This window comes from Lontra canadensis, unplaced genomic scaffold, assembly GCF_010015895.1.
Source record: "Lontra canadensis isolate GAN:19392208 unplaced genomic scaffold, GSC_riverotter_1.0 scaffold20, whole genome shotgun sequence".
Classification (NCBI taxonomy): domain Eukaryota; kingdom Metazoa; phylum Chordata; class Mammalia; order Carnivora; family Mustelidae; genus Lontra; species Lontra canadensis.
The window spans coordinates 19397849-19423426 of NW_022631014.1; the positions used below are offsets into that span (position 1 = coordinate 19397849).

A 25578-nucleotide genomic window follows, 5' to 3' on the forward strand; every position below is an offset into this window, starting at 1 on the left:
GGCTCAAAGACGAGGTCCCTGCCCCCCATGGCCTATACACTGCATCCCACCTTCCTCTCCTCTCTCAACCCCCATTCAGCCTCGTCCCCCTCTCCCTCTGTCTCTTCAGGCCCCAAGGCAAGAGTGGGGTCAGGGCAAGTTTTGTATGGATGACGGTGAAGCTAAAGGGGACCGCCTCTGATTAGTGCAGGACAGGAAAGGGCCAAGGAGAGCAGAAGAGGTTTCAAAGACTCTTGGCCTAATCTCTGAGCCACATGGCAATCCCATTTGCTCCTTGGTAGCCAAGCTTCTGGAAAGGAGTCAAACTTCACCATCTGTTTTCTTGCTTCTCCTTCTCTCTCCCACCCACAGCGATCTGACCTCCGCACCTCACTTCTCTTGACCTGCCAGAGCCAAGGACACCACTGTCACCTCCTAACATGACTACCTGGCCCTCTCTGCTGGGTTTGATGCAGGCCAGGGCCCTTGACCACATGACCCTGCCTCATCATCCTCATGGCACTTATCACAATCAACAATTATCTCCTTTTTAAAATTAATAAAACTTCAAGGTCACTTGCTTTCCTCATCCATAAAATGGGAATAATAGTAGTAATATCTATGTCATGGAGTTGTTAAGAAAACTAAGAATTAAAATATGTTCTCTCGGGACACCTGGGTGGCTCAGTCGGATAACATACAACCTTTGATTTTGGCTCAGGTCATGATCTCGGGGTTGATTCTCTCTTAAGCGTCTCTCTCCCCACCCTTTTTTTTGACCCTGCCCCTCCTAAAAAAATTATGTTCTACCAAAAAGAGAACAGAAGAACAAGCTACAGTGTATTCAGTCAGCGGACTACTGCTCAGTAAGGGGAAAAGAGCACCACAGAACGGCTCAGAGGCATCTCAAACACGTTGCACCGAGTGAAAGAGGCCAGAGCCGAGAGAGTGTGGACTCCATAATTCCATCTACGTGAAATTCTAGAACAGGCAGGACTGATCGACGGCAATGAAAATCAGACCAATGGTTGACTGTCGGAAGGGGGCATAACTGGGAAGAGGCAGGAGGAAACTTCCTGGGGTGATGGAAATGTTCTTTATCTTAATGGGTGGCAGTTACACATGCAGGCACCTGCTTACAACTGTACAAGCGCTATCCTTCAATCAGCAGGCTCCGTAATATGCAACCTACATCTCCAAAGGGAAAGAAAAAACCAGAATGACCAGAGAGAGCTGAGCATGTGGGAGCCCAAGCGGTGCCCGGCATGTGGCAGGCACTCAGCAAACACTGGCTGAATGGGTTGCTTGCACAGTTGCTCTGTGAGACGCACCCGGGATCTGACACAGAGTCAAATAAATAAATAAAATATTAAAAAAAAAAAAAAGGGGGAATCTACAGGATATACCTTAAGCCAGATATTCCCGGTTTTAGGAGTGCCTTTTCTCAACTGTGAGAGCTGGGGAACGTGTTTTATTCTAGAGGAATCGTGCCAAGCCAAAGCAAGCTGCTCGGGACAGTGAAGAGGAGAGAAGGACACCACAAGCTCAGCTTCTGAAGTGTCACCTCAGTCATTGGAGGCTACGTAAGCTGTTTTACCTGAAAGGGGATGGCCAACCCACAGGACGGGGGTGAGGGCTGGGGGATAAAGAAAGTGGAGATCCAGTCATATGGCAACAGCGACATCACCACCTCGGGGACACACAGGCCACTATCAAATACTGAAGGGTTGCTACATGCAAAATATAGAATCAAGAAGCAGAATTTTAAGGAGGCACATTTTGCATAAGTTATCTAAGCATTGCTAACATTCATTGACCGCCTACCTGTACTATGCATTTTGCATGTAGTACTAATTCACAGAGTTCTGTGGACCCAGTGAAGGAAGTACTACCATTCTCCTTTTAATGGGAAAGAATCCTGAAAGGTGGGTAACCTGGGGAAATCCACCTCCCAACGGCAGAGTGGGGGTTCGAACCCAGGCCACCTGGCCCTGGACCTCACCCTCCCAACCTAAGGTGATTCTGTCTCCTTAACAGGTTAACATCCCGAGTTAGCTAGGGTTAACTTGTTCCCTCCGAAGTTTCTAAGTTCTCACCCCTAGGGGCACCTTAAGGGCCGGGTTCCTTGCAGCCAGAGACTTGGAGGAAGGCGCTGCTGAATGAGAAGAATCTGGGGTGTGCAGCTCCATGGCCTCTGGGACCCCTTCCAGCTCTAAGATCCCACTGGCCTATTTTAGAAAGTCCTGCCATCAGGTTATTAACAAAACCTAAGAGCTGGCTCCCACTCCAAAGGGTAATTTGGCCTCCTCTGACTCATATGGACAGAAATACTTGGAGATGGTTCAGGGCGGAATGGCAGCCCCTAGCCTTTGTGGTAGAGAGTCAGGGTGCATGGGCTCCCATCCCACACCTCTGCCTCCACAGGCAAGGAAGTCCTGCTCAAAGGGCAGGAGGCTCCCCGCCCCTGGGGATCTAGGGACTGACAAAGTGGGGATGAAGAGCTGGGACAAGGCAGTGCTTGGGAGCCCCTGAGTGTCCTGGTAACCACAGGAAATGAGGACATCATGTACACACATTCATGAAGCAGCTGTTGAAGGCAAAAGGCAAAACCGCCGGGGCTGAAGCCACCCCAAGCCCTAGGGAGGCTACTGTCCCAGAGCTACAAGCCACTAGAGGCCCGCCAGCTGGAAACTCTGCAACTGGGGTAGCAGACAGCCGCATTTCTACCTTCAGAGCACCTCCAGGAACAGCACGGAGGGAACTGCTGACTGACGGTGAAGAACTTCCCCAGCCACCCACCTCACCAAAGTCTAGCCCTCATGGCGAAGAACGCAACCCAAGAAGCAAGAGGGAAGCATCTCACCTTAGAAGAACCACGCTGTCCGACATGAAGGCTCCAATAGTTACATCTGAAAATCAGAAGTTTGTAGCATTCAGAGACGTGCTGAAGCCCCTCCCAGTCTACCCACCCCCTGGCAAGGTCCCCAGCCACTGCGGCCCAGCACTGAGCTCGGGGGGCCCCCAACAGCCTTCCTGTGGGCCACACGGTGATCTTGGAAGAGGGAGAGCCACATTGTGCCACGTGGCAGCCAATCACCACGTGGCTTGCTGAGACCTTGAAATGTGGCTGGTATGAAAACCATGAACTAGCCCAAAAACTTTTATATTGATTATTAAAATTGATTTCACCTATTTCTTTTTATCTTTTTTATGTGTTTCCTAGAATACATTAAATTATGTATGTGGGTCACATTATGTATCTTTTGGACATGAGTGAATTAGAGAGGCAGATACTTAGAACTAAAGGAGCTGGAAAGAAGCTCTAGGTTCTGTGGAACATGTGAATCATCTCTGCTCCACCCCTCACTCCCTGTGACCTCAGAATCTCTCATTGTCCTTGTCTGTACTGTGGACATAATTATCCTAAGGGTCTTCTTCAAAAGCTGATGATATTTCATAATACTTAAATTAGAAGACATCTATTAAATACTTACTAAATATTAGTTGTTAAATGTAATACTTTAAAAATATTTAAATACATAGGTTAAATCACATATTTAAATCAGAAAATTCAGGAAATACTTAGTATACTACAAACCAAGACCCAACTGCTAGATGGTAATTTTTTTCTCCTTTTTTTAAGATCTTATTTATTTATTTCTGAGAAGAGAGAGAGAGCACAAGCAGGGGGAGCAGCAGGCAAAGGGAGAGGGAGAGGTAGACTCCCCTCTGAGCAGGGAGCCCAATGTGGGGCTCAATTCCAGGACCCTGGGATCATGACCTGAGCCTAAGGCAGACGCTTAATGACTGAGCCTCTCAGGTGCCCCACTAATGTTTATCTTTAAGTAACTTGAATTTATAAAGTATATACTCATCTAGTAGCTCTCTGTCTTTCTTCCCCTTGAGTATAAACTCCTTAGTCCTGGGGTTCCCATTAACACCTTACAGAAGCAAGCATCTGAATCCAAGACAGACTGAATCCCTGTGTCTATACAATGTCCTCAATTAAGGAAAAAGAAACAGCAAATCCATGAATTGTAGGGCTGCTAAAATTTCTGCACTTGGGTATGCTTGTTAATTTTGCTGTTTTCCAAGCCTTTTTGAGTTGACTAGATGCTTGAAAACAAAAGAGCCTGAGGAATCTGTCATTTCTTTTATGAAAAATATAAGAAGTTCAGGGGCGCCTGGGTGGCTCAGTCATTAAGAGTCTGACTTCGGCTCAGGTCACGATCCCAGGGGCCTGAGCTCAAGTTCTGCACTGGGCTCCCCTCTCAGCAGGGAGCCTGCTTCTCCCTCTGCCCCTCCCCACATTCATGTGCTCATTCTCTCTCAAATAAATAAAAATTTTTAAAAATCTTAAAAGAAAAAAATGTAAGAAACTCCCATACATCATGAAGCATGAACCCACCTGCTCACAAGAGAACGTGCGTCTCTGCCCACTGCGATGTGGCCTCTGGCCTGGCCCCTAAGTTCTCTGCAGCTCAGTACCCATGTCTCTCACGTGGGGAACATCCCACCTCTACCCACCGGCCGCACTATGGGAGCCATTGTGCACGTGGGAGCATTTTGCATATACATCAGGTATTATTCCAGGACAGCCACAAATTACCCAAAACAAGAAGAATGGCCTTCTCCAACTTAAGCCCATGAGGCCCACAGGAACAAAAACTTCAACAACAACCCTTTCCTCTCCCCTCCTCCTGGCTCTGTAAGGTCACAAAAAATGATCAAAACTGCTGCCCATAAGAAACTACCAAATGCGCGGCCCTCGTACAGCCCAGCATTGGATCTCACAAGTCCTTCCGGGGCATTTTAAGTGGAAGAAGTACTTCTTCAAAGACAGCAAGAGGACCTACAGTTCCAGGGAAATGCTTCCTGAATTCCAGGAACATTTCAGATTTTTTCAAATTCTCATCTCTCTTTCCTCACCTCACCCCACTCCATCCCCTTCAAACCCCAAAAGAACCACTACCCCCCTGCCCAGGGCATTTTCCCTAAATCAGACAACACTTGGGACTGAGGTGGGAAATGGTACATTTTTCTTCAACTAGCCTCAACCATCACGAGGCATTAATTCACCCTGAAGACAAGGCAGCCAGAACAGTGAGGGTCTGTTTTGTCCATCAGGGAGGGGGCAAGGTTTTCTTTTTTGCTCCAAATATTTCAATTTTCTTGAGGTGGGGAAGGTGCTGCCCAGCTCCTTTTTTTCCCCTCTCAAGGGTAAGAGGTCTCTAACTATGCTTAATATTAAGGAGAACATGAGGTTTCACTATCATTTTTAATGTGGACAGTGCTTTTTTTTCTCTTCATTAGAAAGAACTGATGCCACGGAAATCCTGTTCTTTTTTCTTTTTCTTTTCTTTTTTTTTTTTTTTGTTGTTTCTTTTGGTATCAGTCCATCCTTTTGGTGCTGAAACTCTTCAGAATAGATCATTCTAAAACCCCAAAGTAAACTTCAACACCTTAAAATCAAATAGCAGGCAAAGTATCCCCTCCTACTATGGGAATTTTCCTCATCCCACATAGATGTCACCACAGCTTACCCCGACTGGAAATGACTCTACCTCACGCACTTATCTTCTTTTATTTCATATGCCTTTAAAGAAAAACAGCTTACCAGGATAGCCATTTCCATCCATATCAATGCCTCCTGATATGGACTGCCCAAACATCCGCAGAACCGGACTTATCTTCCGGCCGGACAGCTTCTGAAACAGATAATAGGGAAATTGAGTCACTGGGTAGAAGCACAGTGGTGAGTAAGAACACAGGACTGTTCTATGCAGCTTCCCTTAGATGCTTGGTCCTGGAGCTGTGGAAAGAGAAAACTGTGGTCGTAATTTGATCCTGGGGTTTTTAGCACATGGCCAAAGACCACGCACTCGGTTACAGTAACTTGTCTTCACGACATGTCATTGTTTAAAAATTTTTCAAGCTCTGTGTTCATGAAAAACCCACCTAGACTTCTGTGCTAATGTTTTGACATGCCACATGAAGTTCAAAATTGATGTTTACTTCCATTTCCAAGAGCGGTTCTGTTTTGTTTCCACACAGGTGGAGCTGGCTAGAATTCTAAGAACATGTTTTCCTTAGATCTCTCTACCCAAATATGTACCAAACATGGGCCACCCCTCTCCTTGGAGGTGCTGTCAGTCTTTCCCCGGGGCGGTGGGGGGACGGGCAGGCAGTGAGCACGTCCAGCTGGCAGAGATGGGCACATGGAAACCACCTCTCAACCGAGCTGATCAGAAGACCTATAGGCTCCTGAGCTTTCCATACAGGTGAGACTGTCCTGTCTAGAAAATCTGGAGCTCCAGGGTCCTGAACCTTCTATAAACTGTAGGTAATTAAAAAAAAAAAAAAAAATCAGCCAAAGCCACCCTCTTCCCTACAAGGCAGCCCCCCCAACCAGCCAGTTGGGAGTTCACAGCTCTACCACCATAGGGCAACTGTACTTTCATTCATCATGAATTTCAGTCTGTATTAACGTATGCTGTCTTGGTTCAGGGCTATTTACAGTACAAGTGGCCTCCGTCACTCATCATCTACGTGGTGCAGTTCCTCAAAAGATATCAAACTTGCTGAATCAGAAAAGTCCCATTTCCTGGGATCTGACCTGTTTCTTCTTCCCTTTGTTTATACAATCTCTCTGGGGAGGCTTACCTCCCAATGCCCTCACTATGGAAGATAAGAAAATGCTTTGTTTTCATGCCATACAGCACAGCACAACCCCTATCGGAACCAGGTTTACAGATAGCCAGGGGCTCACTGTGGACTTTATTCCCGTATCCTTTTCCTTACTGAGTCATCCAGAAGTCGGGAGCATGGGAAGAGGGTGTTTCCATAGAATCTACAGATGGAGAGGCCAGGGACCAACCCCTGCCCCTCACCACCCCTCCCGGGATCCCATCACTGCGAATAACCTTCCACTTGCCATCTTCACTTAAGCCGTCCAACAGGAAATGTGCGAGCATCATGGTACAAATCAGAGCACCAGCAAACGCTGAAATGTTCCTTGCTCGCAGGCAGAGCTCCACATCCCACATGGCTCTGTCTAAACAAACGTACGTATGTCTATTTCTTAAAAGCCCCATGTTGAGGCAGGCCAGCTCAGCTCCACAGTCTAATGATGCTAGCAGCAGCTTGCCCTGGGTCTGCATTTCTAAGCTCTGCAGCGGCTGGGACAAGGGGGAAGAGTGAAGGGGTGGTCCATTTGGGGGTGGCGATGCCGGCTTAAGTTATCCCACAGACATCTGCAGGCCATTAGGCCATAAAGCCAGGAAGATAAGTCTGCTCAGTGCTAATAACCCTAAATGAAAACCAGGAGCCTTGGAAAACCTCCGCCTGCCCAGGTTTATAGGCAGTGTCCTTATGGCAAAAGAAAGATCACAGGGGCCGCCCTGACGTGCCCTGGGGGCTCTCAAATTGAGAAAGGCGCACAAGGATCTTAAAATCAACACTTTTCCTGACGAGCCCAAGAAAGAGGAATGAGTTAAAGAGTAATGTGGACGAACTTCAGCCCTGATCTCACAATTTATCCGGCAGAAATAAATACCAGTCTGGGCCAAAGAAAAGCAACTCCTTTGCCCAGAGCTGTTTCTGATTTCTTCCTCAGGTTCACCCGCACAATGCCCGCTCTGTCCAGACCGCAGCCCTGAAGAATACGTCGTTGAAGGGTTTTTCTTTTTCTTTTTTCCTTTTAAATCACTGACCTTATCATATACATATTAGCAGCTTGGAAAAGTATAAACGTACTTGTTTCTCCCTTTCTTTTTTTTTTTCCTTAAGTGCTCCAAACCACTTCTCTTTGTCAAGGCTAACAAGCCTCCCTGCGTGCTGACAGAGGCAGGACGAGTCCAGCTGCCGATCCCTGCTTCCTACTGAAGACACTCCATGCTAACCACAAAATTTGTCCTTCGGTTCCCTGCAGGGATTCCACCCAGCAACAAAACAAAACACTGGAGGGCCGCAGGAGGAGGGGAAGCAGGGGTCTTTGACAGGTTGCCTCTCTGTGTGATTCGCTTCCAGGGTCCAGGAACAAGCTTCCAGGAGGAAGTGTGGACAGTGACCCTGGCGGCTGCTGGAGGACTGGGCTCCCTGGATGACTTCCCGCTTGTCATGTCGTGAAGAGGGTCCCTAACTCAGACCACAGACGCCCCCCTAACACGGATGTGGCCCCCGACCTGTGCCCAAAGCCCTCTTCCTCCTGCCATATCGGCTGAGTCACCTAAGAGCTCCCTGTCCCCGTTATTCATTTCTAATGAGAAGAGGATGGTCTGAGTAGACCAGGCCCCTTGGAGTATGTGTGCATCGGAGCAGGATAAGTTTCCACATTTCTACATTTCCCAGGTGAGCTTCCCTGAGTGTTCCCTCCTCCAGTGTGGGGACAGTAACGGACAGTAAGTAAACTTGGCTGGGCGTCAAGTTTCAGGATAGCCATACTGCCACTTACTAGCCAGAGACCTTGGGCAAGTGAAGTCACCTGGGCTGGAGGCACCTCAGGAAGACAGGTGGACAGTAAAGGCACCATCTCATAGGACTAGGACAAGGACTAAAGAAGAGAGCGGACTGGTGCCCCCTCTCTACCCTCTGACTCGCGTGGGAATCACTGAGCTGGGCTGGCCCCAGCAGAGAGGGTGCAGGAAGCTGGCAACAAACCAACCCTCAGCCTCTAATCAGCTCATTTTTATCTGCTGCAAGAAGAACAATTATGAATGCATTGACTGAAGTCCTGTTTATGGACTGGCTCTTAAAACCCACTTGTAAAGTCTCTTTCTTACCTAGAGACTTCAACACATGAACAGGTTTGGACACTTTCCTAATACCTTGCTTTATAGAACACTTTCGGAACCTTTTGCAAGAACGCGACTCAGTTGGAAGTTTTGTTTCCTTAGAGACAATTGAGACAGGAGGCCAGCTGCTTTGTGATGAGAAGTACAAGCATGAGTAGGAAGTGGTAAGCACATAAGAAGCACTCGGCAGATCGATATTTGCTAACTGGAAGTTTCTCCACTTGTGCTCAGTCCCTTTCTCCCACTGACCCACTCACTGGGAGAGTGACACAGGCCTGTGCCACTCCAGACAGAAACATCCCCAAATATCCTGACGATGCTTCTGTCAAGAGAGTGACTTCCTTTTTTCCCAGGGGCTGGGCCTGATACCATCAGCAAGATTGAACACCACGCTGATATGGCAAAAACAGAACCCACCACTTCCACGTTCCCAAGTCTGGGGCTCAAGGCCAGAGCTTTGACAGCTCCTCACACCAATACCACTTATACCAATCAGCCCTGTGACAGCTTTTAAACCCCTCCTCCGTGGACCGTTGTCTCTCTAAGTGACATTTTACAACATATTCCTTTGGCTAGCACTGATGATTGACAAAGGAGTAACTAAAGGAAAAACTCTTCTTCTTCAAGAAATAACTCCTAATGTGGGTCAGGGTGTGGATATCATCTTTCACGGGCAGAAGGCCTCCCTGACGGAGAGCACACTCAGGAGTTTCTGAACATGTTTTTGTACTTAATAATCAATACCAATGGTCGCTGTCTTTCACTGGAGGGCGGGAAAGTTGACAGGAGAAACCATGTTGTGTTCTCCTCTGTACCCCAGGGTGTGGTATAGACTAAAGTTTCCCTACGTATTTGTCAGATGAATGTATGGACAGTTACCACATCATTCTCACAGCAATTACCATTGAGTACTGAGAGACGATCCCACCAACATCACCATGATAGATATAGACGGCCCCGGAGAAGTCGTCCTCCTTGGGTGCGCCAATGGCCACATCTGAGGGGAGAAAAACAGCTGTGGGTTAGAAAGCCATATGGAGTAATATAAGGAGTTTTCCTAATTCCTGCCATCATTTGGGTCCCTCCATATCAGAAATTTCTTGGTTGTAGGCTGTCCAGACATTAAGCTAGACATACAATCTCTTTGCAGGGAAGAAAAGCAAGGGGGGGGCGGTAGAAAGGAAATTATTGAAGCTTAGAAGGGTTTAGTTTCAAAAAAGTTCCTACCTCATCCTCACAGAAAAAAAACCATTGACCCATCCAATAAGAGAAATGCAAATGTAAACCACCCACCCAAATTTCTGTCAGGGGAATTCCATAAACTATGGTTATTGCATAACTGAGAAAGTCAATTCATTCCCGGAGAAGGGACTTATAAAAAATGGCATTCGCTTCCCCCAAAAATATGGTTACCCTCACAAACTGACAGCCCCTGGAACAAAGCCGAGATCTTCCTTTCTTCCCTTTGCTTCTAACAAAAGTCATGTGTTTGCAGAAGTGAGGTCAAGGGTGCGGGACCCATGCTCACATGACCTCAAGCCGGGATCCTCTCTAGTCAGGGTTGTGAGGGTATCAAAGGAGCCTGAATGTCTGGTCTGAGGCAAGAGCTGCCCCCCAGCCTGTCCCCCACCTCAGCTGTCCCCCTAGTGACGTGGGTCCCACAGGTCCTGACTTCTATGTCCCGTGTATACAATAAGCGGAGACAACACTGAACAGACCAGAAAGAGAGGCCAAGACACTGTGAAGGAATCTGCAGTCCGGACAGATCTTGACATCAGGTACACATAGCCCCACCCTCTTGGCAGAGACATATCCAAGTCCATCCCCTTGCTGTCACTCTTGGGGCTGAGAATGTCTGAGTCCCTCCACACTCATGTACTAATAACGCAGCAGACCCTTAGAGTCTGAGACACAGGGACTGGTGGCAGGAGGAAGCCAGGCCAAACATGTCTGCAGCAAGAAGCCCCCGTGGCCCAGCCCTAGGACCCCTCACACGGCCAACACACAGCCAAGAACTTGAGGCTGCTGAGAAGGTACCACATGGAAGCAGAAGCGCAGCAGGCTCAGAGCCCAGCCCTGAGTGTCTGCATGGAGAACATCTTCTCGAAGGGCACCCCTCCCTGCAGGGGACTTCCAAGGGGGCAGGCAGATCCAGTAGCACCTCATGCCAGGGCGAAGGCAGAGTGCAGGTACGAGCTCACTGACCTGGGAACCCGTCATCATCAAGGTCGCCTAGGCTGGCAATGCTCTCCCCAAAGTGTGCGTTGTAGGCGCCATCGCCACTCAGGGCCAGCTGCTCCTCCAGGGCTCCCTGGCAAACAGGACGGAGGAAAAAATGGAAAACAAAACAAAACCAGAACCAAAAAAAAACCCCAATACAACCAAAGCTCCAAACACCACTGGAGCACACCCATCGACAGGAAACACCTGGGCAGCATCACGGGCACCCAAGCTTCTCTCTCCTGGTGGCAAAATGAGTCCCTTTCACCTGTGCAGCAGGAGGGTCTCCCACAGCCTGAGATGCCTTTTAGAGGGAAGAGGATTCTCATGTTGGCCAAGGACTCCATCTCCCCTTTGTCCTGACGCTCCACAAACCTCCCTACCCACAAACCTGTTGCCACGAAATCCTCTCAGCTGCCCTTACCCTTTGTTCCAAAAGTTGTTTTACGTGGGCATGCATATTTCTATTTTCTTCTCTCCTATCCCTTGTAGTACAAGCTTACAAAGCTGCTTTGCAAGGTGCATGTGATCAGTAATCGTGACAGAATCATCGTTCAGAAAACCCAACACCCAATAGAGTTCTTGGCGAGGAAATGGGTGGGGACGCATACAACTGTGCCCATTATCGTGTGGCTCAGATTTGGATTTCTTTTTTTTTTTTTTTTAAGATTTTATTTATTTATTTGACAGAGAGAGATCACAAGTAGGCAGAGAGGCAGGCAGAGAGAGAGAGTGAAGCAGGCTTCCTGCCAAGCAGAGAGCCCAATGCAGGGCTCGATCCCAGGACCCTGGGATCATGACCTGAGCTAAAGGCAGAGGCTTTAACCTACTGAGCCACCCAGGCGCCCCCAGATTTGGATTTCTTGAGCAAACACCACCCAAGAGAGGGAGGGGGTCAAGGGTGTATGGTGGCAGTAAAAGCCATCTAAGGATATCCACTCTACCCCAAATCACTAACATGTTGGTATCAGAGTATTAAAATACAATCTGAGATTCTGAGGCAGAAGAAAGTCAAAGCCTGACCCAGTGTAGAGGTATTCTGAACCCACTACACACCCACAAGCCACCCCAGGAAGTGTCTGGCTTTAGATGGGACCTTAGGATTCTACCCACTTTACAGATGAGGAAACTGAGCCACTAATTTTAGGCTATTTGTCCACATGGCACAGGCTAATAAGTGGAAAAAGCAAGGTCCAAGTCCATCTATCCAAAGTCATCATTTTCCCAATCCTCTGCACTGCTTCATGATCATTCATCAGACAGGAGGAGGCTCAACAGATACCATGCCCTGGTACTAAGGGTAGCCACATGGCATGAAGCTACATTGGTTGGGGGTTGGACGGTATGGGCGCCATGTGTCTGGGGGAGTTTTCCAGCTCCAAGATTCCACACCGTGATTCAAACACACTGACAAGCTATTACGCTGGTCTCCTTACTGCCTGACAAGTTCATACCTACACGAGTACTTCATACTCCTACAAATAGAGTAGCTGGCAGCCACCAAATGTTGCTGTTCTCATCTCCATAATGACCACCTCTTTTCTCCCCACACCTGCCTGTCCCTTTTCCTGGAATGGCAATGGGGGTGTAAGTGTCAAGTGTTACTCAACAGGTCCCAGGAAGTACATTTGTTCCCAGGTTTTAGATCCATTTTCTCAAAGTGTTTTTAAGCATCTAAGAAAGCCCAAGGCTCTAACGTTCCCTGGCCCCTATTCAGATGGCTTCCTTTCTTCGTGACAGCTGCCCACCTAGAGTCAAACACTGCTGCCCCTCCAACTGGATGAGTCATCCAACTAGGATAACTAGCATCTTCTTCACTGCTTAAAAGGATTTTTTTTTTCTATGAAAGTATTACATTCTTGCTCTTTGGATAAAGATAAAACTAAAAACCTACCCAAGCCTTACCACCCACAAGGATCTATTATGAACATTCTCTATGTGGTTTGTATATTTTTTAAAAGTTCTTTGTATAGGAAGATCTTATCCCACTTTTCACTGATTACTTTACAAGCATTTTCTCATGTTTGGTAACAAAATTGATGAATTTAACTCTCTTGTTGGACACTCTTAATTCTAGATGCTGAAAAGATTCTGCTTTCTCATTGGTCTCCCGCCTCCACTGGGGCATTTCTTCCTCTCCCCTCCCTGTCCCCATCCCCTAGCCCACAACTCAGCTGCAGAGGGCCAGAGGCATCTTTCTAATGTCATCACACCCCTTTCATGGTTCTGCAGGCTAAGGAACATCATGATCACAGCCCTTAGCCACTGCACTGGCCCAACCCCAGAACTTAAGTGGTCCTGCTGCCCCAGTCCTCAACCTGCTTGCCCAGCTCCCAGCCCAGCTCTTTCCATCTGCCTAGCTCCTACTCCTTCAAGATTCTGCCCAGCCACTGCACCCTCCAGGAGCCCCTGGCTCATGTGTATATACTTCCGGGGAAGCAGCATGATTCCCAGAGAGCCAGCTGGCCTGAGTTCAAATTCTAGCCCACTGCTTCTAGCTGTGTGCCACAGGCATCATTTTTAATCTGAAAAATGGGGGCCCCTGATACTATGTGCACATTACATGGAAATCATTTCTAGAAAGCAGGAGGAAGAGTTTCAGGTACAGAATAAACACTCAAAATCAAACAAATGACGTTGTGATTTTTCTCAATCCCTGTATGTCTGCAGTGGTAACACTGTGTCCGGCTTTCCATTAATGGCATGTTGAGCTTTCAGAAGGTAGGAAGCACGTCTTTTCACTTCCTCCAGGTAATGGGGCCCAAGGCATGGCCCAGAGTGGAGTTGCTCCATCACTCCTCACTGGACAGATGTCCCTCTCCCACACCCATCCACCTGGTGCCCAGCAGTGTACTCACATTTCCTCTGTTGATGTAGACGGTGACCTGCCCCTCATCCCTGATCTCAGAGAACATGGGGGCCCCCACCAGCAGGTCAGAGAGGCCGTCTGCATTCAGGTCAACTGCGCATAAGGAGGAGCCGAAGTAAGAGCCCATCTGCAACCAAGTCGAGTTGCAACAAAGCGTTCAGTGCATGCCCTCACACAGGAGGCCCTCGCTTGCCTCTAGCCCACAGCTTAACACACTCTTGCCCCCAAGCCCCTCAGCACTGCGATGGCTATGCTGTCCCATGAGCCAGAAGTGAAATCCCTGACTCCCAGCAGCGGCGCTGGACCCCAGTCCTCCTGAGACCGAAACTCACTGGCTCAGAGGCTCCCGCCTTGGAGCCCTCCCGGGGGAAAACAAGTGGACCGATCCAGGAGAATAAGACATGGTTTTTAAAGATGCAAGCTGAGGTTACAAAACAGGTTACAAGCATAGTAAGCGTACCTCCTATAACAGATATTTGACAGGGCTAACCAAGGAGGAACATGAAATTTCATTAACGCAAGGCAAGCTTGAAAAGGGTTGGGGGATGGAGTGGCTCAGTGATGGGTACTAAGGAGGGAAGGTATTGCACGAAGCTCTGGGTGTCATATGCAAACAATGAATCATGGAACACTGCCTCAAAAACTAATGATGTACTGTATGGGGACTAACTTAATAAAAAATAATTGAAAAAATAAATAAAACAATGATATCCCTTTCGGTAAGTTAAGAAAAAAAGAAAAAGAAAGAAAAGAAAAAAGAAATGCTACATGGGGAAATAGATTACCCTTTCCCAGGCCTGCACAGAGCTAAAGCCAACCAGGAAGGCATGAACTCAAGTGACAGGGAAGGGTACGACCCCTAAGACTATGTAATGGATGCGGGAACACGGCCAGGTTCCACTGGCTCTTCTTGAATCAGAGCTTAATCCAGTGCTTATTATCGTTAAGTCAGGGGTCTCAAACTCAAACGCCAATGGGATCCAGGCAGGTGATAGAACAGGTATAAGAAAAAACAAGTAACACTGCAAGTATGCTCCGGGTGGCAAGCGATGCTTGGCTTCAGGGTCTAACAGGCAATAGGGCGTGGTAGGGACTGTGGCCACCTGGGGCCCACAGAGTCAGCTCCTGAAGTCAACTGCTACTGTGGGGAGGCCGACCCAGAGAAGACCAACCTTCCCGTTTTTCAAGAGAAGCCCAAAATCCAAAATTTTATTTGAGGGGTCTCATTCTAAAATGCGGACAACTCGTTCATAAAAAAAAGAAGAAATAAACATAGCAGGCAGGCCAAACAAAAAGTTTTACAGGCTGCATCCTTTCCAAAGGCTGCCAGTTTGCAACCTCTGTTGGAAAGAAAAAAAAAAAAAAAGGCCATTCTTTTAAAATAAATGTTTTCAGATAAAAGGGCTCTGGTTCTGCTGACGGGAACAAGCGTTTTCTTTCGGAGCTGGTGTTTGTTGGCTGCCGCCCTGGGGAGTGTGAGAGCGGTGGAGGGCACTCCGGTCCATTTCCTGCAGTGAACCCGGGGACAGGAGCCCCTCCCCAGTCACACACTGCTTGTGCTCAGTGCACCCCGCCCTGCCAACACCCACTCCCAAAGGAGAAGTGTGTGGGCAACGCTGGGATTCCCAGCAGAGACCATGCCACCAGTCACTAATTCAGCGGCCTTGTCAATATATCCAGACTTCAGTAAAACAAACAAACTGGTAAGACCCTCACAGAGCCCAGAGGACCAAGGCTGCTGGTGTTCTCTCTGGCTCTGCCCCAGGGGAACTGTTTGTTTCATTCCAATGGGCTATTTAACTTGGCATCTTCATCAGTGTTCAATCAGAAATCCCTGAACGTGAAGTTTCTTATCTAAGTTTTGACATACGAACCTTTAAGATACCTCCGTTAACGCAATAAAACTCCTATATGTGGCAATGACATGCTGTGTGTGTTGGCAGGGGAGGGGGTTCTTTGATCAGTTCTCTCACCTGGAAATGCAGGTTCATGTGTCTATATTAACATCTGGATTGGGCACATACTGTTGACTTCTCGGATGTACTATATGAAGGATGTCAACCGCTAAAAACTGGAACTTTAGGGTTTTGTTGTTTTATTTTTCATATGGCAAGGCCAGGAGACAGTACTATCTGACCAAATTCGGGCCAAACAAAAGCAGAAGTGGACCAGTGGTCAACGGAGTCAGAACCCTCCCCACCATGTGTGTGGGTCCAGACACAGGGGTAAAGCTACAGACATCCTTTGAAAGCCTCGGGTCAAGTCCTTTCCCTTTGAATAATGGAGAAGTCAGAGATACTAGAATTTTTCATTTCTTCTTGCAAAAAGCAGAATAAGATGTATATAGAAAGTAATGGTCTTTTTCAAACTCAGAGCGGTGATGATGGGGGTAAAGCCAGAAGCCAGAGACACAGGAGGGCAAGAGTGAGTGGCACAAGGAAGAATGACTCTAGGACGGTACAAAGTGAGGACAAGTGGCCACGGAGCTGGTGGTTTAGACACCTGGCCCTCCCGTCCCTTCCCAGGGAGCCCCAACACCTCACGAGGCCATTCAAGCAGACACACAAGACAGTCTGTCCTGGGACTCCATGACATGAAGTCCTCACAAAGTGTGCACAAGTGGTTTCTCAAATATTTACCTCCCCCACTGCCCACTCTTCAGTCTGTCACCCCAAACCTGACTGCGACCAGTCACAGGTGGGTGGCTGTGTAAGTTGTCACCCGCACTGGGAGGTTTTTGAGAAGGAGACGGCACAATTATAGGCTGATAAGTGCACCGAGATGACCAGCATTAACTGGGCCTGCCCCCGGCGCGGGCAGCAGGGGGTGGGGAGAACAGAGGCTGCAGGTGGAAATGAAGGTGAAGACACTCTGAAGACTGGGTGACAGGTGTGCTCCTGCTCGGCACGTCACTTTAGAATCCTTAAAACGCAGTTACGTGAGGTGATGGAGGTCATAACTAACCTCCCCGTGATTCCACCATATATCCATGGGCCAAGTCGTCACGTTGAACACCTTAAGGTCACCGAATGCTTACGTCAATTACATCTCAGAAAAGCTGGGTGGGGGGAGATTCCTTTCATTTTATGCTGTCAAGCCCAGGTACGCTTGAAGGGGTGGGTTTGGGGGTCCAGGTTTCCCATCGTAGACACCCCTTTATTTATTTTAAGAAAGACCTAAATGTTAGGTTTGGAGGCATTTCCACCCTCCTTGCTCTGGGGCTCTAACACAAATGGCACCAAGTCCTTTCTCGTCTAACCGTCAGGGGTGCTTAGAAAACCTTTATTGCAGAACTGCTCACAGTCTTTTCCAGTGTGGTTGCTTTGGGGGTTTTGGAAATGTTAAAATAACACAGGCCAGTGTGGATCCCAGGGGAATGCAGGGGAATGCAGAGCTGTTCTCAGGGAAACTTCACAAATCTGATTTGGTGATGCATTTATTATTTTTTTTTTTTTGGTGATACATTTTTTTTAATTGAAAAGATTATGACAATTCTCTACTAAGTACACACATTAAGGCTGTTAAAACTGAAAAAAAAAATTCTACTTCTGAGTGGGATTTGGGGAAATGAGAATATTTACCATCAGAACAGTGTGTCATGGTGCCAGGCTTGTGCAGAGCAGGTCTAACCCACAGCAGAACCTGAACTGGGCTGGGGCACGGCAAGTGGCCACAAGGCCCACAAAGGAAACAATCGTCTCTCCCCCTTTTCCTAGGGTGGTGGTGGGTAAAACCATCTTCCACCTTCTCCTGTCTCCTGAAATCTCCCTCCCAAGTCCCAGAGTCCTGTGCTTCTTCCCAGAGCTCAGTAAGGCCTCCACACGAAGGCAAGACTCCAAATCGCCCGCTGGCCTCCCCGCCTAAAGGTGTGTCCTCTGGGAGCAGCTAATCTCCCTAAATGATCCTGCTGGTCTGAGCCATGCTAAGGTGGGCAGGACGAACAAGCCCATGAAAAAACGTGCCTTATTAATCCAGGGACTCTCTACCTGCCTTCATCTCAGACTGTGGGTGCAGCATTCATGGAAACGTGCAGGAAATCAAGAGAGGATCAGGGCCAGGACGAAGACAAGGGAACACACCCAGACAAACCTTGCCCAGGACGAATTCCAAGGCAGCCTTCCCAAGCTATTTCTATTTCAAGGTTCTCAAGGGAGCCAAGTGACTTGTGTTTGGTTTACTTTGTGTGACAACAGGCCCTGTGGCAATGGTGGTGGGGGGCTCAGGATGAGAGGAGGGGGGGCACCACTGGGCCTGAGACGCCGGAAGAGTGAGAGCCGTTTGCCTACACGCCTACTCAATTAGATTTCATGGGTTTGCCACCCTACTTAACCGCGTGTGATCTTTCTGGGCTGTATGTATAAGAGAGAGGCAGATGGAAGGTCAGAGAGGTAGGAAAAGGCAGACATACAGCCAGTCATAATTCTGACGACTATCTGAACTATGGAAATCCTTTTTGAACTGTGATGAAACTTGGTCATGCCCAAGCTCATCTTGCTGCCTGAGTCCTACGACGAGCCTGAATTCCACAATCCGCAGGCTCCACAGTGCTGAGGGGGTTAAGCCAACTGCTTGTGGGGCTGCCATACAAACCTAGGGCACGGATAGGGCCTCTACATCCATTTTCTAAAAAGTGAACTGATTCCCGCAGGATGACATCTGGCAAGCAAAAAGAAGAACACCAGTACCCAGAATCTCACCTTTTTACCTGATGCCTGGAATATCTTAATTAAGGTACCCGATCTTCGATCAGCTCTAAAAATATAAACCTATGGAATAAAAAAAAAATCTAGTTAAGATAGAAGCCATGACCAAAGATATTGACCAGCATCCTCCTGAGACTCCTACTTAAATTAAGGCCAATCAGGCATACGGCAGGTGCTTGTGAGCTGGCTGATGAAGTTCCCCGCACTTCACCAACTCTGCAAAAAAGAGTGTCCTTCCATCCGGAGGCACCATGCCTCTCTACCCCAAAGAGGACCCTTGATGCAGAACCTGCCAAATGACAGGACTACAGAAGTTCTTTTCCAAGATGCATCTTACAGGAACAGCATCCCATGAGAACCAGGGTAGGGGACCATCCTGCGGGGTAAGAAGCCACCACCCTAGTGAGAATGTGTTTGGGCCCTGACACCAGAAATGAACAATCCTGCAGGCCAGAGGTCTAGTCTAGGGCCCCCGGGAATTGGACAGTCACCAACTTCATCAACTACGACCCGTCTTCCCAGCACCTCTCCCATGATCCGACCAAAAGAAGTGTTTTCAGGTTCTTCATTGTTAGCTGAATCCAGGATTCTGTCTGGTTTTGCCAGTTATAAATACTGTTCTCAGCCTTAGACCTATCTTAAAACAATCACAAGCATCTGCAGGGAACATGATGCAGTCAGACCCAGTCTGTGTAGCTGGGAGAGAAGGAAGCACAGAGACCCCTGCATGGCCGTGAGCCAGAAGGCAGGCTCTGTTACCAACGCTGCAGAGAAGCCGGGTCACACGCACACAGCATCTTTCCTGGATCACATTATCAGCGTGGGGACGGCTCTCAGTGCTTCTTCCCTCCACCATGTAGAGGAATTCACGTGACCCTGCAGGACCCACCTCTTTCCTGACTTTATCAGAGTTCATTGGCTGGCCTCCCCCGGTTCAGTGGCCTGTGTCTTTAACTGGTTTCATTCCCCGAGATCCTTTCTCACTAGCAACCGTGTTAGAAGGGAGGGAGGCACAAGTTCCAGAAACGAGAGCTGAGGCTCCTAACTCCTGCCTGGGAGGATTCAGGTAAACGATCCTCAGGATGTACCAGTCAGCTGACCAGACAGACATGCTGACTCAAGGCTCCAGTGAAGAGTAGTCTTGTCCCATCTGGGCCTCTCTAAAATCCAGACCCTACTCTCTGAGCCCCTGGAGATATGGCCATACACTATACACTATGTTAAGTCCACTCCTTGGGCTCGGGTCCAAAGATCACTCCCTAGTTCAGATTTTTCTATTAGAGACCGTATGGAGTTAAAAATGCAGGTTCCTGACTCACACAGACCTACCCAATCTAGATTTCCCATACCCTGCAGCTAAAGAATCAGAAAACATAGCTCTTCATACTCTCAGCCCCACAGAGGCCACAATTCCTAAAGGGACCAGACAGACAGCCCTAGATCCATGGGGTATTTCCTACAGCCTGGGCAGATCCTTTAGGAAAACTGACCCACATATCCCCTGTTCAGTCTTTGGACTGAACCAGTCTTGGCTCTAAATCACTGGGGAAATAAATCTGACACTCTAGGTCCCAAGATAGAAAAATAACATCCCAAAAATACATGAGACTTGGCTCTATTAAGTCAAAGTCAAAATTGGGAAGGGCTTGGCAGAGTGGAGAACTTAAAGCTGGACAGTGCTGGACACCATTTCTTCAGAGGTCGCCATGATGCCAAGGGTCAGTCTTAATAAGCTCACACACACAGTCAGCTGTTGAACACAGCTGAGATGACAACGTGCAAAGATTGGAGAGGTCTAGGAGTAGCATTCACTCTCTGATTAAGCTTTCAATGTTCTCTCAAAAGCTGTTGAAAGGAGGTTGATGGGAGACTCCTCATTACTTCGTCATTTACCTGCCAGCCACCCAGGAGAATGTTCAGATCAATCAGTGGCAAGCCTCTACACCAGGGGCAGCACACTCGCCCTGTGTCTGACCCCGTGCTTTCCACAGATTTCTCTCCTCACCTTCCCGATGCCTTCGTCCTGGGGGGCACCTCCTACGACATCAGTGGTGGACGGGCGAGAGAAGGAGCCGGCCGTCACTGCATAGCCTGTGAGGGATGGGCATTAATGGAGGAGAGGATGAGCCAGGGCAAGGAAGAAAAAGACTGATCTGAGGAAAAGGCTTCTCAAGCATCCCTTGCCTGGACAATTACGACCCAGCTATTCTTGGAACGTAACCTCCAAGGGAACAAATTGCATCTGTTAGTCTTCTCCTGCTGAACCGGCTCATCTCATAAAAAGTCAGGGTCACAAAAACACCAGGGCAGGAAAGAGTGCTTTCAGAGGTAGTTTAATACGGGTACTGTGCTAAATACTTCACATCTTTTTTTTTCTGAGATATAATTTTCATATGGTCACATGCATATATCTGAAGGGTAGAACCCGTGGAGGTGTCCACAGGCACACAGCCATATAAGTACAGAACCCAAACGAGAAGGCTCCCTCCTGCCTGTTCAAGTCAATGCTTCCTACGGGAAGCCACTATTCTGTTTCTATCACTATATGTTTCGTTGACCTGTTCTAGAACTCCACTCAACGTAGCACCTGCGACATTCATCCATGTGGAATATAAGAGCGTCCATTTCCTTTTATTGTGGAGCAATGGTCTACTGTATAAAGAGATCAGAACATCTTTATTCTACTGCTAGGCATCTGGGTTGTTCCCAGATATTCCTGCTTTCCTATGAATAAAGCAGTTGGGAACATTCCCGTGCATGTCTTTGGATGCCAGCAAATTTCAAGTGCACATTTCTATAAGGAAGGTATGATTATTTCTTCCATTTCACAGATGTAGGAACTGAGACTAAGGATGGTTAAGTCACATCCTCCAGATAACCCATCAAAGTTCAGATCCAATCTGTGCATCTCCACAGCCTCTGCTGTTAACCACTGTGCCATCTTCTCTCCTAAGAGAAGGCAGAACAAAACTGACAATAGGGGGATGGGTATGGATGAGAAAAGAATCTGGATGTAAAAGGAATCTAGAAACAAAGGTAAAAGTTGTCTGAGCTTAGTCCAAATGTCTCCTGCTTCTTGAGAGCCTCATGGGCTGGCTGAAAGTTCTTCCTTGGCCAGCAGAGACTTTATGGATGGCCATATATTCCCCCAAACCTTGTCTTTACCTTCAAACCCTGGTGCTGTGATCACAAGCTGTCTGGATTTGGTGATGACACCATATTGTGATCAATTCTTATTGACCCTGTGGCCTGACCCATTACCAAAGTGCATTATGTGTGATATCAAAGCCTTAGGTGACCTTGAAAGCCCTGTAGCAATAAGGGTCTCTGGTATACACAGGGAGAAGCCACCGGCCCCTCAAGTTCAAAGATCTATCCTGGACCCCAACGCCACACCCAGCAACACTCTTTGAGACTCTGGGCTCAGAAACCACAAGTTTAAGCCCCCACTTTGCTATTTACAAGCCACATAAGCTTGGCAAGTTATGTACTTCATGGGTAATGATAGTTGCCTCATAAGGTTGTTTCAGGAATGAAAAGTAGCAGCATCCAGAATGATAGCACTTAAGACATGACCTAAGGAAGAGAGCCACACAAACTCTTCAGGATCACAAGCCAAGACAGCCTATCTCTGTCCCTCAATAGTGCAATATAAAGCTTGCCTGGTGGCTGTTAAATTCTATCTATTTTCTTTCTAGAAGGTTGAAAGAATTGAGAAAATAAGAGAAATATCTCTGAGCCTGTGACTAACCTTCAGCATTATGCTGCCATCCGTTATGTTAATTTCTTTCTTATTATTTCTTTTTTTTTCTTTCAAAGATTTTATTTGATAGCAAGAGACAGCAGAAGCTGGGGGAATGGGGGAGGGAGGGAGAAGCAGGCCCCCACAGAGCAGGGAGCCCAGTGCGGGGCTCTACCCCAAGACCCTGAGCCCAATCATGACCTGAGCCCAAAGCAGACACCCAACTGACTGGGCCACCCAGGCTTTCCTGGTTCTTACTATTTCTATTTGCAACTGGTGTGACTAGGAGAGGCCACAGCCAAAGAAATACCATGGAAAACAAGGATTCTACTGCACTCATTTTGTATCTGAACTTAAGTAATTGCTCAAGTAAGAAAAAATTTTGCTTCCTTGGACATTCAACTGTCAGCTCTGTAATTAAATCAGTTTTAATTCAGACCCCCTACTTTGTTCTCTACCCACTGGGTGTGAGGCTCCATGTAAGGTGCCCCGGCTAAGAGTGTACCTAACTAGAACAATGGATGTGAAAGCCAACAACTCTACTTTCCACCAGTAAATGAACCGTGTGTGAGCCATGTGAGAATCGCTCCCGTGTCCCCTTCTTACCTGTCCCATCCCTGAGCTACTCACCCAGGTAAGTGTACCGCCTGTTCATAATGGCTTCATCATTCAGTTTGAAATAGGTGTTGTCCGTAAGGTTCAGCACTTTGACTGTCCCGGCCCAATAAAATGACCCTGGGGCGCCCATCACCACCAGCTCCTACCAAAGAGAAACCCAAAAGTAAATAAACAGGGACGGAAGCTGAAGAGGGGAGCAGGTGGTATAATGAGAACCACGGCCATGGCCAACAACTCAAAGATGCCTCACACCAAGGACTTTCTTTGGCTGGGTAATGAAAACTCCATCGCCAGATTCCCTGGTGTTATGGAATCCATCATACACACGGGGTCATCAGGAGTAAAGACAAGGATAACTGAGCAAGAATGAAGAACATACCAGGTCCCTATACTACCCACGGATAAGCTCACGCATACTTCATCTCCACAACAGGATCAAATAAGTAAATGACAAATATTGCGCATTGTCCTGAATCAGAGAATTCCAGGAAACAGTGCTCACGAAAAGACGCCACCGCCTCACCCAGCCTGGACCCCAAACCCACCTGCCCCATACAGAGCATAGAGAAAACAATAACCAGAAGCATCTTTGCAAAAAACCATGCACTGACACTCCAAGGAAATCCCTCTCCCCAGGGCCCTCACTCAGGATGCTCTTCTCAGGAATGACTGTACAGCTTGCTTTTGTGGCCACTGTGGCCCACTGCAAACCCACAACAAAATCAAGAGAGCAAAGAGGCACACCGAGGGAAGGAAAGAGACCCAGGACAGCAAAAGACAGGACTGCTATTAAAAACAGACCCAGAGGGGCACCTGGATGGCCCAGTAAGCTAAGCATCCAACTCTTGGTTTTGGCTCAGGTCATGATCTCATGGGTCATGGGATCTAGCCCCACAGGTTCTATCCCTCCACCCCTCTCCCCACTCATGTGTGCGTGCTCTCCCTCTCCCTAAAATAAATACGTTAGTCTTTAAAAACAACAACAACAACAACAACAACCAGAAACACAAAGATACAGTGATCTCCAGCATTTGCATTAGGGGCAAATGGCCCTGTACCTTCAATGGGGACAAGAGTTGGTTTGAGTTACAAAACCATCTAATGAGCAGTACTGATGAGAATTTCAAGTACTTCCAAATGAGACACCTGCCTAAGGAATTCAGCATGAATAACTACATGCCTTCACCCATAAGAATAGGCATTGTCACTGGGCAAAAGAAATTTGGAAATGATCTAGGGGCCTCTGGGTGGCTCAGTCAGTCAAGCGTCTGCCTTCAGCTCAGAGTCCTAGGGTAGATTCCCACATCAGGCTCCCTGATCAGCCGGGAGTCTGCTTCTTCCTCTCCCTCGGCCCCTCCCCCCTGCTTATGCACTCTCTCTCTCTCACTTTCATGTTCTCTCTCAAGTAAATATGTAAAACCTAAAAAAAAAAAAAAAAAAAAAAAAAGGAAAGAAAGAAAGTTGGAAATTATCTAAACATCTAACATCTGGCATCCAAAATCACAGTACGCCCATTCAACAGAATCCTGCAGCAGCAAAAATGCTGTAGATGTAACAGCCCTGAGACAGGGCCACACAGCACTGAGTTAATGAGGAAAGGCCAAAAATATGTATGCTATGATCACGTTTTATAAAAGGAAAAACAACTGTGGACAGACCGACAAAACAGAGCCCAGAAGGAGAAGCCCCAAACACTTGTGTTTTTTTTCCACTGGGTGACAGGATTACAGGGATCTCTCCACTCTCCTCCCTTCTTCGGTCACTTTGTCACTTTCTCTTTCTCTTCCTTTTTGTCTCTTTCTCTTTGTCTCGTTCTCTTTATCTCTCTCTCATCCCTAAAATTTATTTTGTATTTTTAAAACTTCTACTTTTGTTTTTCTTAATGTTTTATTTATTTATTTGAGAGACAGATTGCACAAGCATGGGGAACAACAGGGAGAGGAAGAAGCAGACTCCCCACTGAACAGGAAGCCTGATGCAGGGCTCGATCCCAGGACCCTGGGATCACGGCATGAGCTGAAGGCAGATGCTTAGCTGATTGAGCCACCCAGGTGCCCAAGTGTTTTTCAAAATTCCAGAACAGTGATTAAACACTGACAAGAAAGTCACCTCAGAAAACACACAGTACATTCAAAATGGAGCACACTCTGTGTGGAAGCTGTTCTGAGGGGAGGTGCCCACCGCCTCCTTGCATCCACCGGATGGCCCTGGCTTCGGCTTTCATTCCTTCCTTCCCCAACAGGGAATCCCTTCTTTTGATTATCTGGGTTTCCCAAAGTACCTATACTGCAATAAGAAATGATAAAAATTATTTTCCTAACAAAATCATTAATTTTTCAGTCAATAATATTAAGCACCTACTATCATGTATGAAAGCTTATACTTGATACACAGACCAATAAAGTCCCTCTGTAGGACATTCCCAGGGGAAGGCAACATGGAAACATACAAAACAATTTTGAAAAAAATTCTATACAAATAAAGACAATTTCAGGGGAAACCCCTCAGCTGCACAAAAACCCCAAAGGTGCAAGCCATGCAGACAGGAGACACTAGACCCTGCAATGTCACCGAGACCTCTCAGTGCCAAAGCACACCCACCCCTCCCTTGGCCCCTCGAGTCCCCACACACTGTTCTATTTCAGAAACATCCAC

The 25578-nt window shown here is 47.6% G+C and overlaps 1 protein-coding gene across 1 annotated transcript in view; it reads right to left on the reverse strand.

The window, feature by feature from the left end:
• ITGA9 (integrin subunit alpha 9) overlaps positions 1-25578 on the reverse strand; it is a 326387-nt gene that overhangs the window by 254695 nt on the left and 46114 nt on the right. The window contains exons 6-13 of the mRNA XM_032861219.1: positions 22936-23065; positions 20569-20654; positions 18558-18626; positions 13850-13987; positions 10977-11082; positions 9674-9768; positions 5597-5687; positions 2843-2888 (exon numbers count right to left, since the gene is read on the reverse strand). Coding sequence (XP_032717110.1) covers positions 2843-2888; positions 5597-5687; positions 9674-9768; positions 10977-11082; positions 13850-13987; positions 18558-18626; positions 20569-20654; positions 22936-23065 — 761 coding nt within the window. The remainder of the gene's footprint in view (positions 1-2842; positions 2889-5596; positions 5688-9673; positions 9769-10976; positions 11083-13849; positions 13988-18557; positions 18627-20568; positions 20655-22935; positions 23066-25578) is intronic.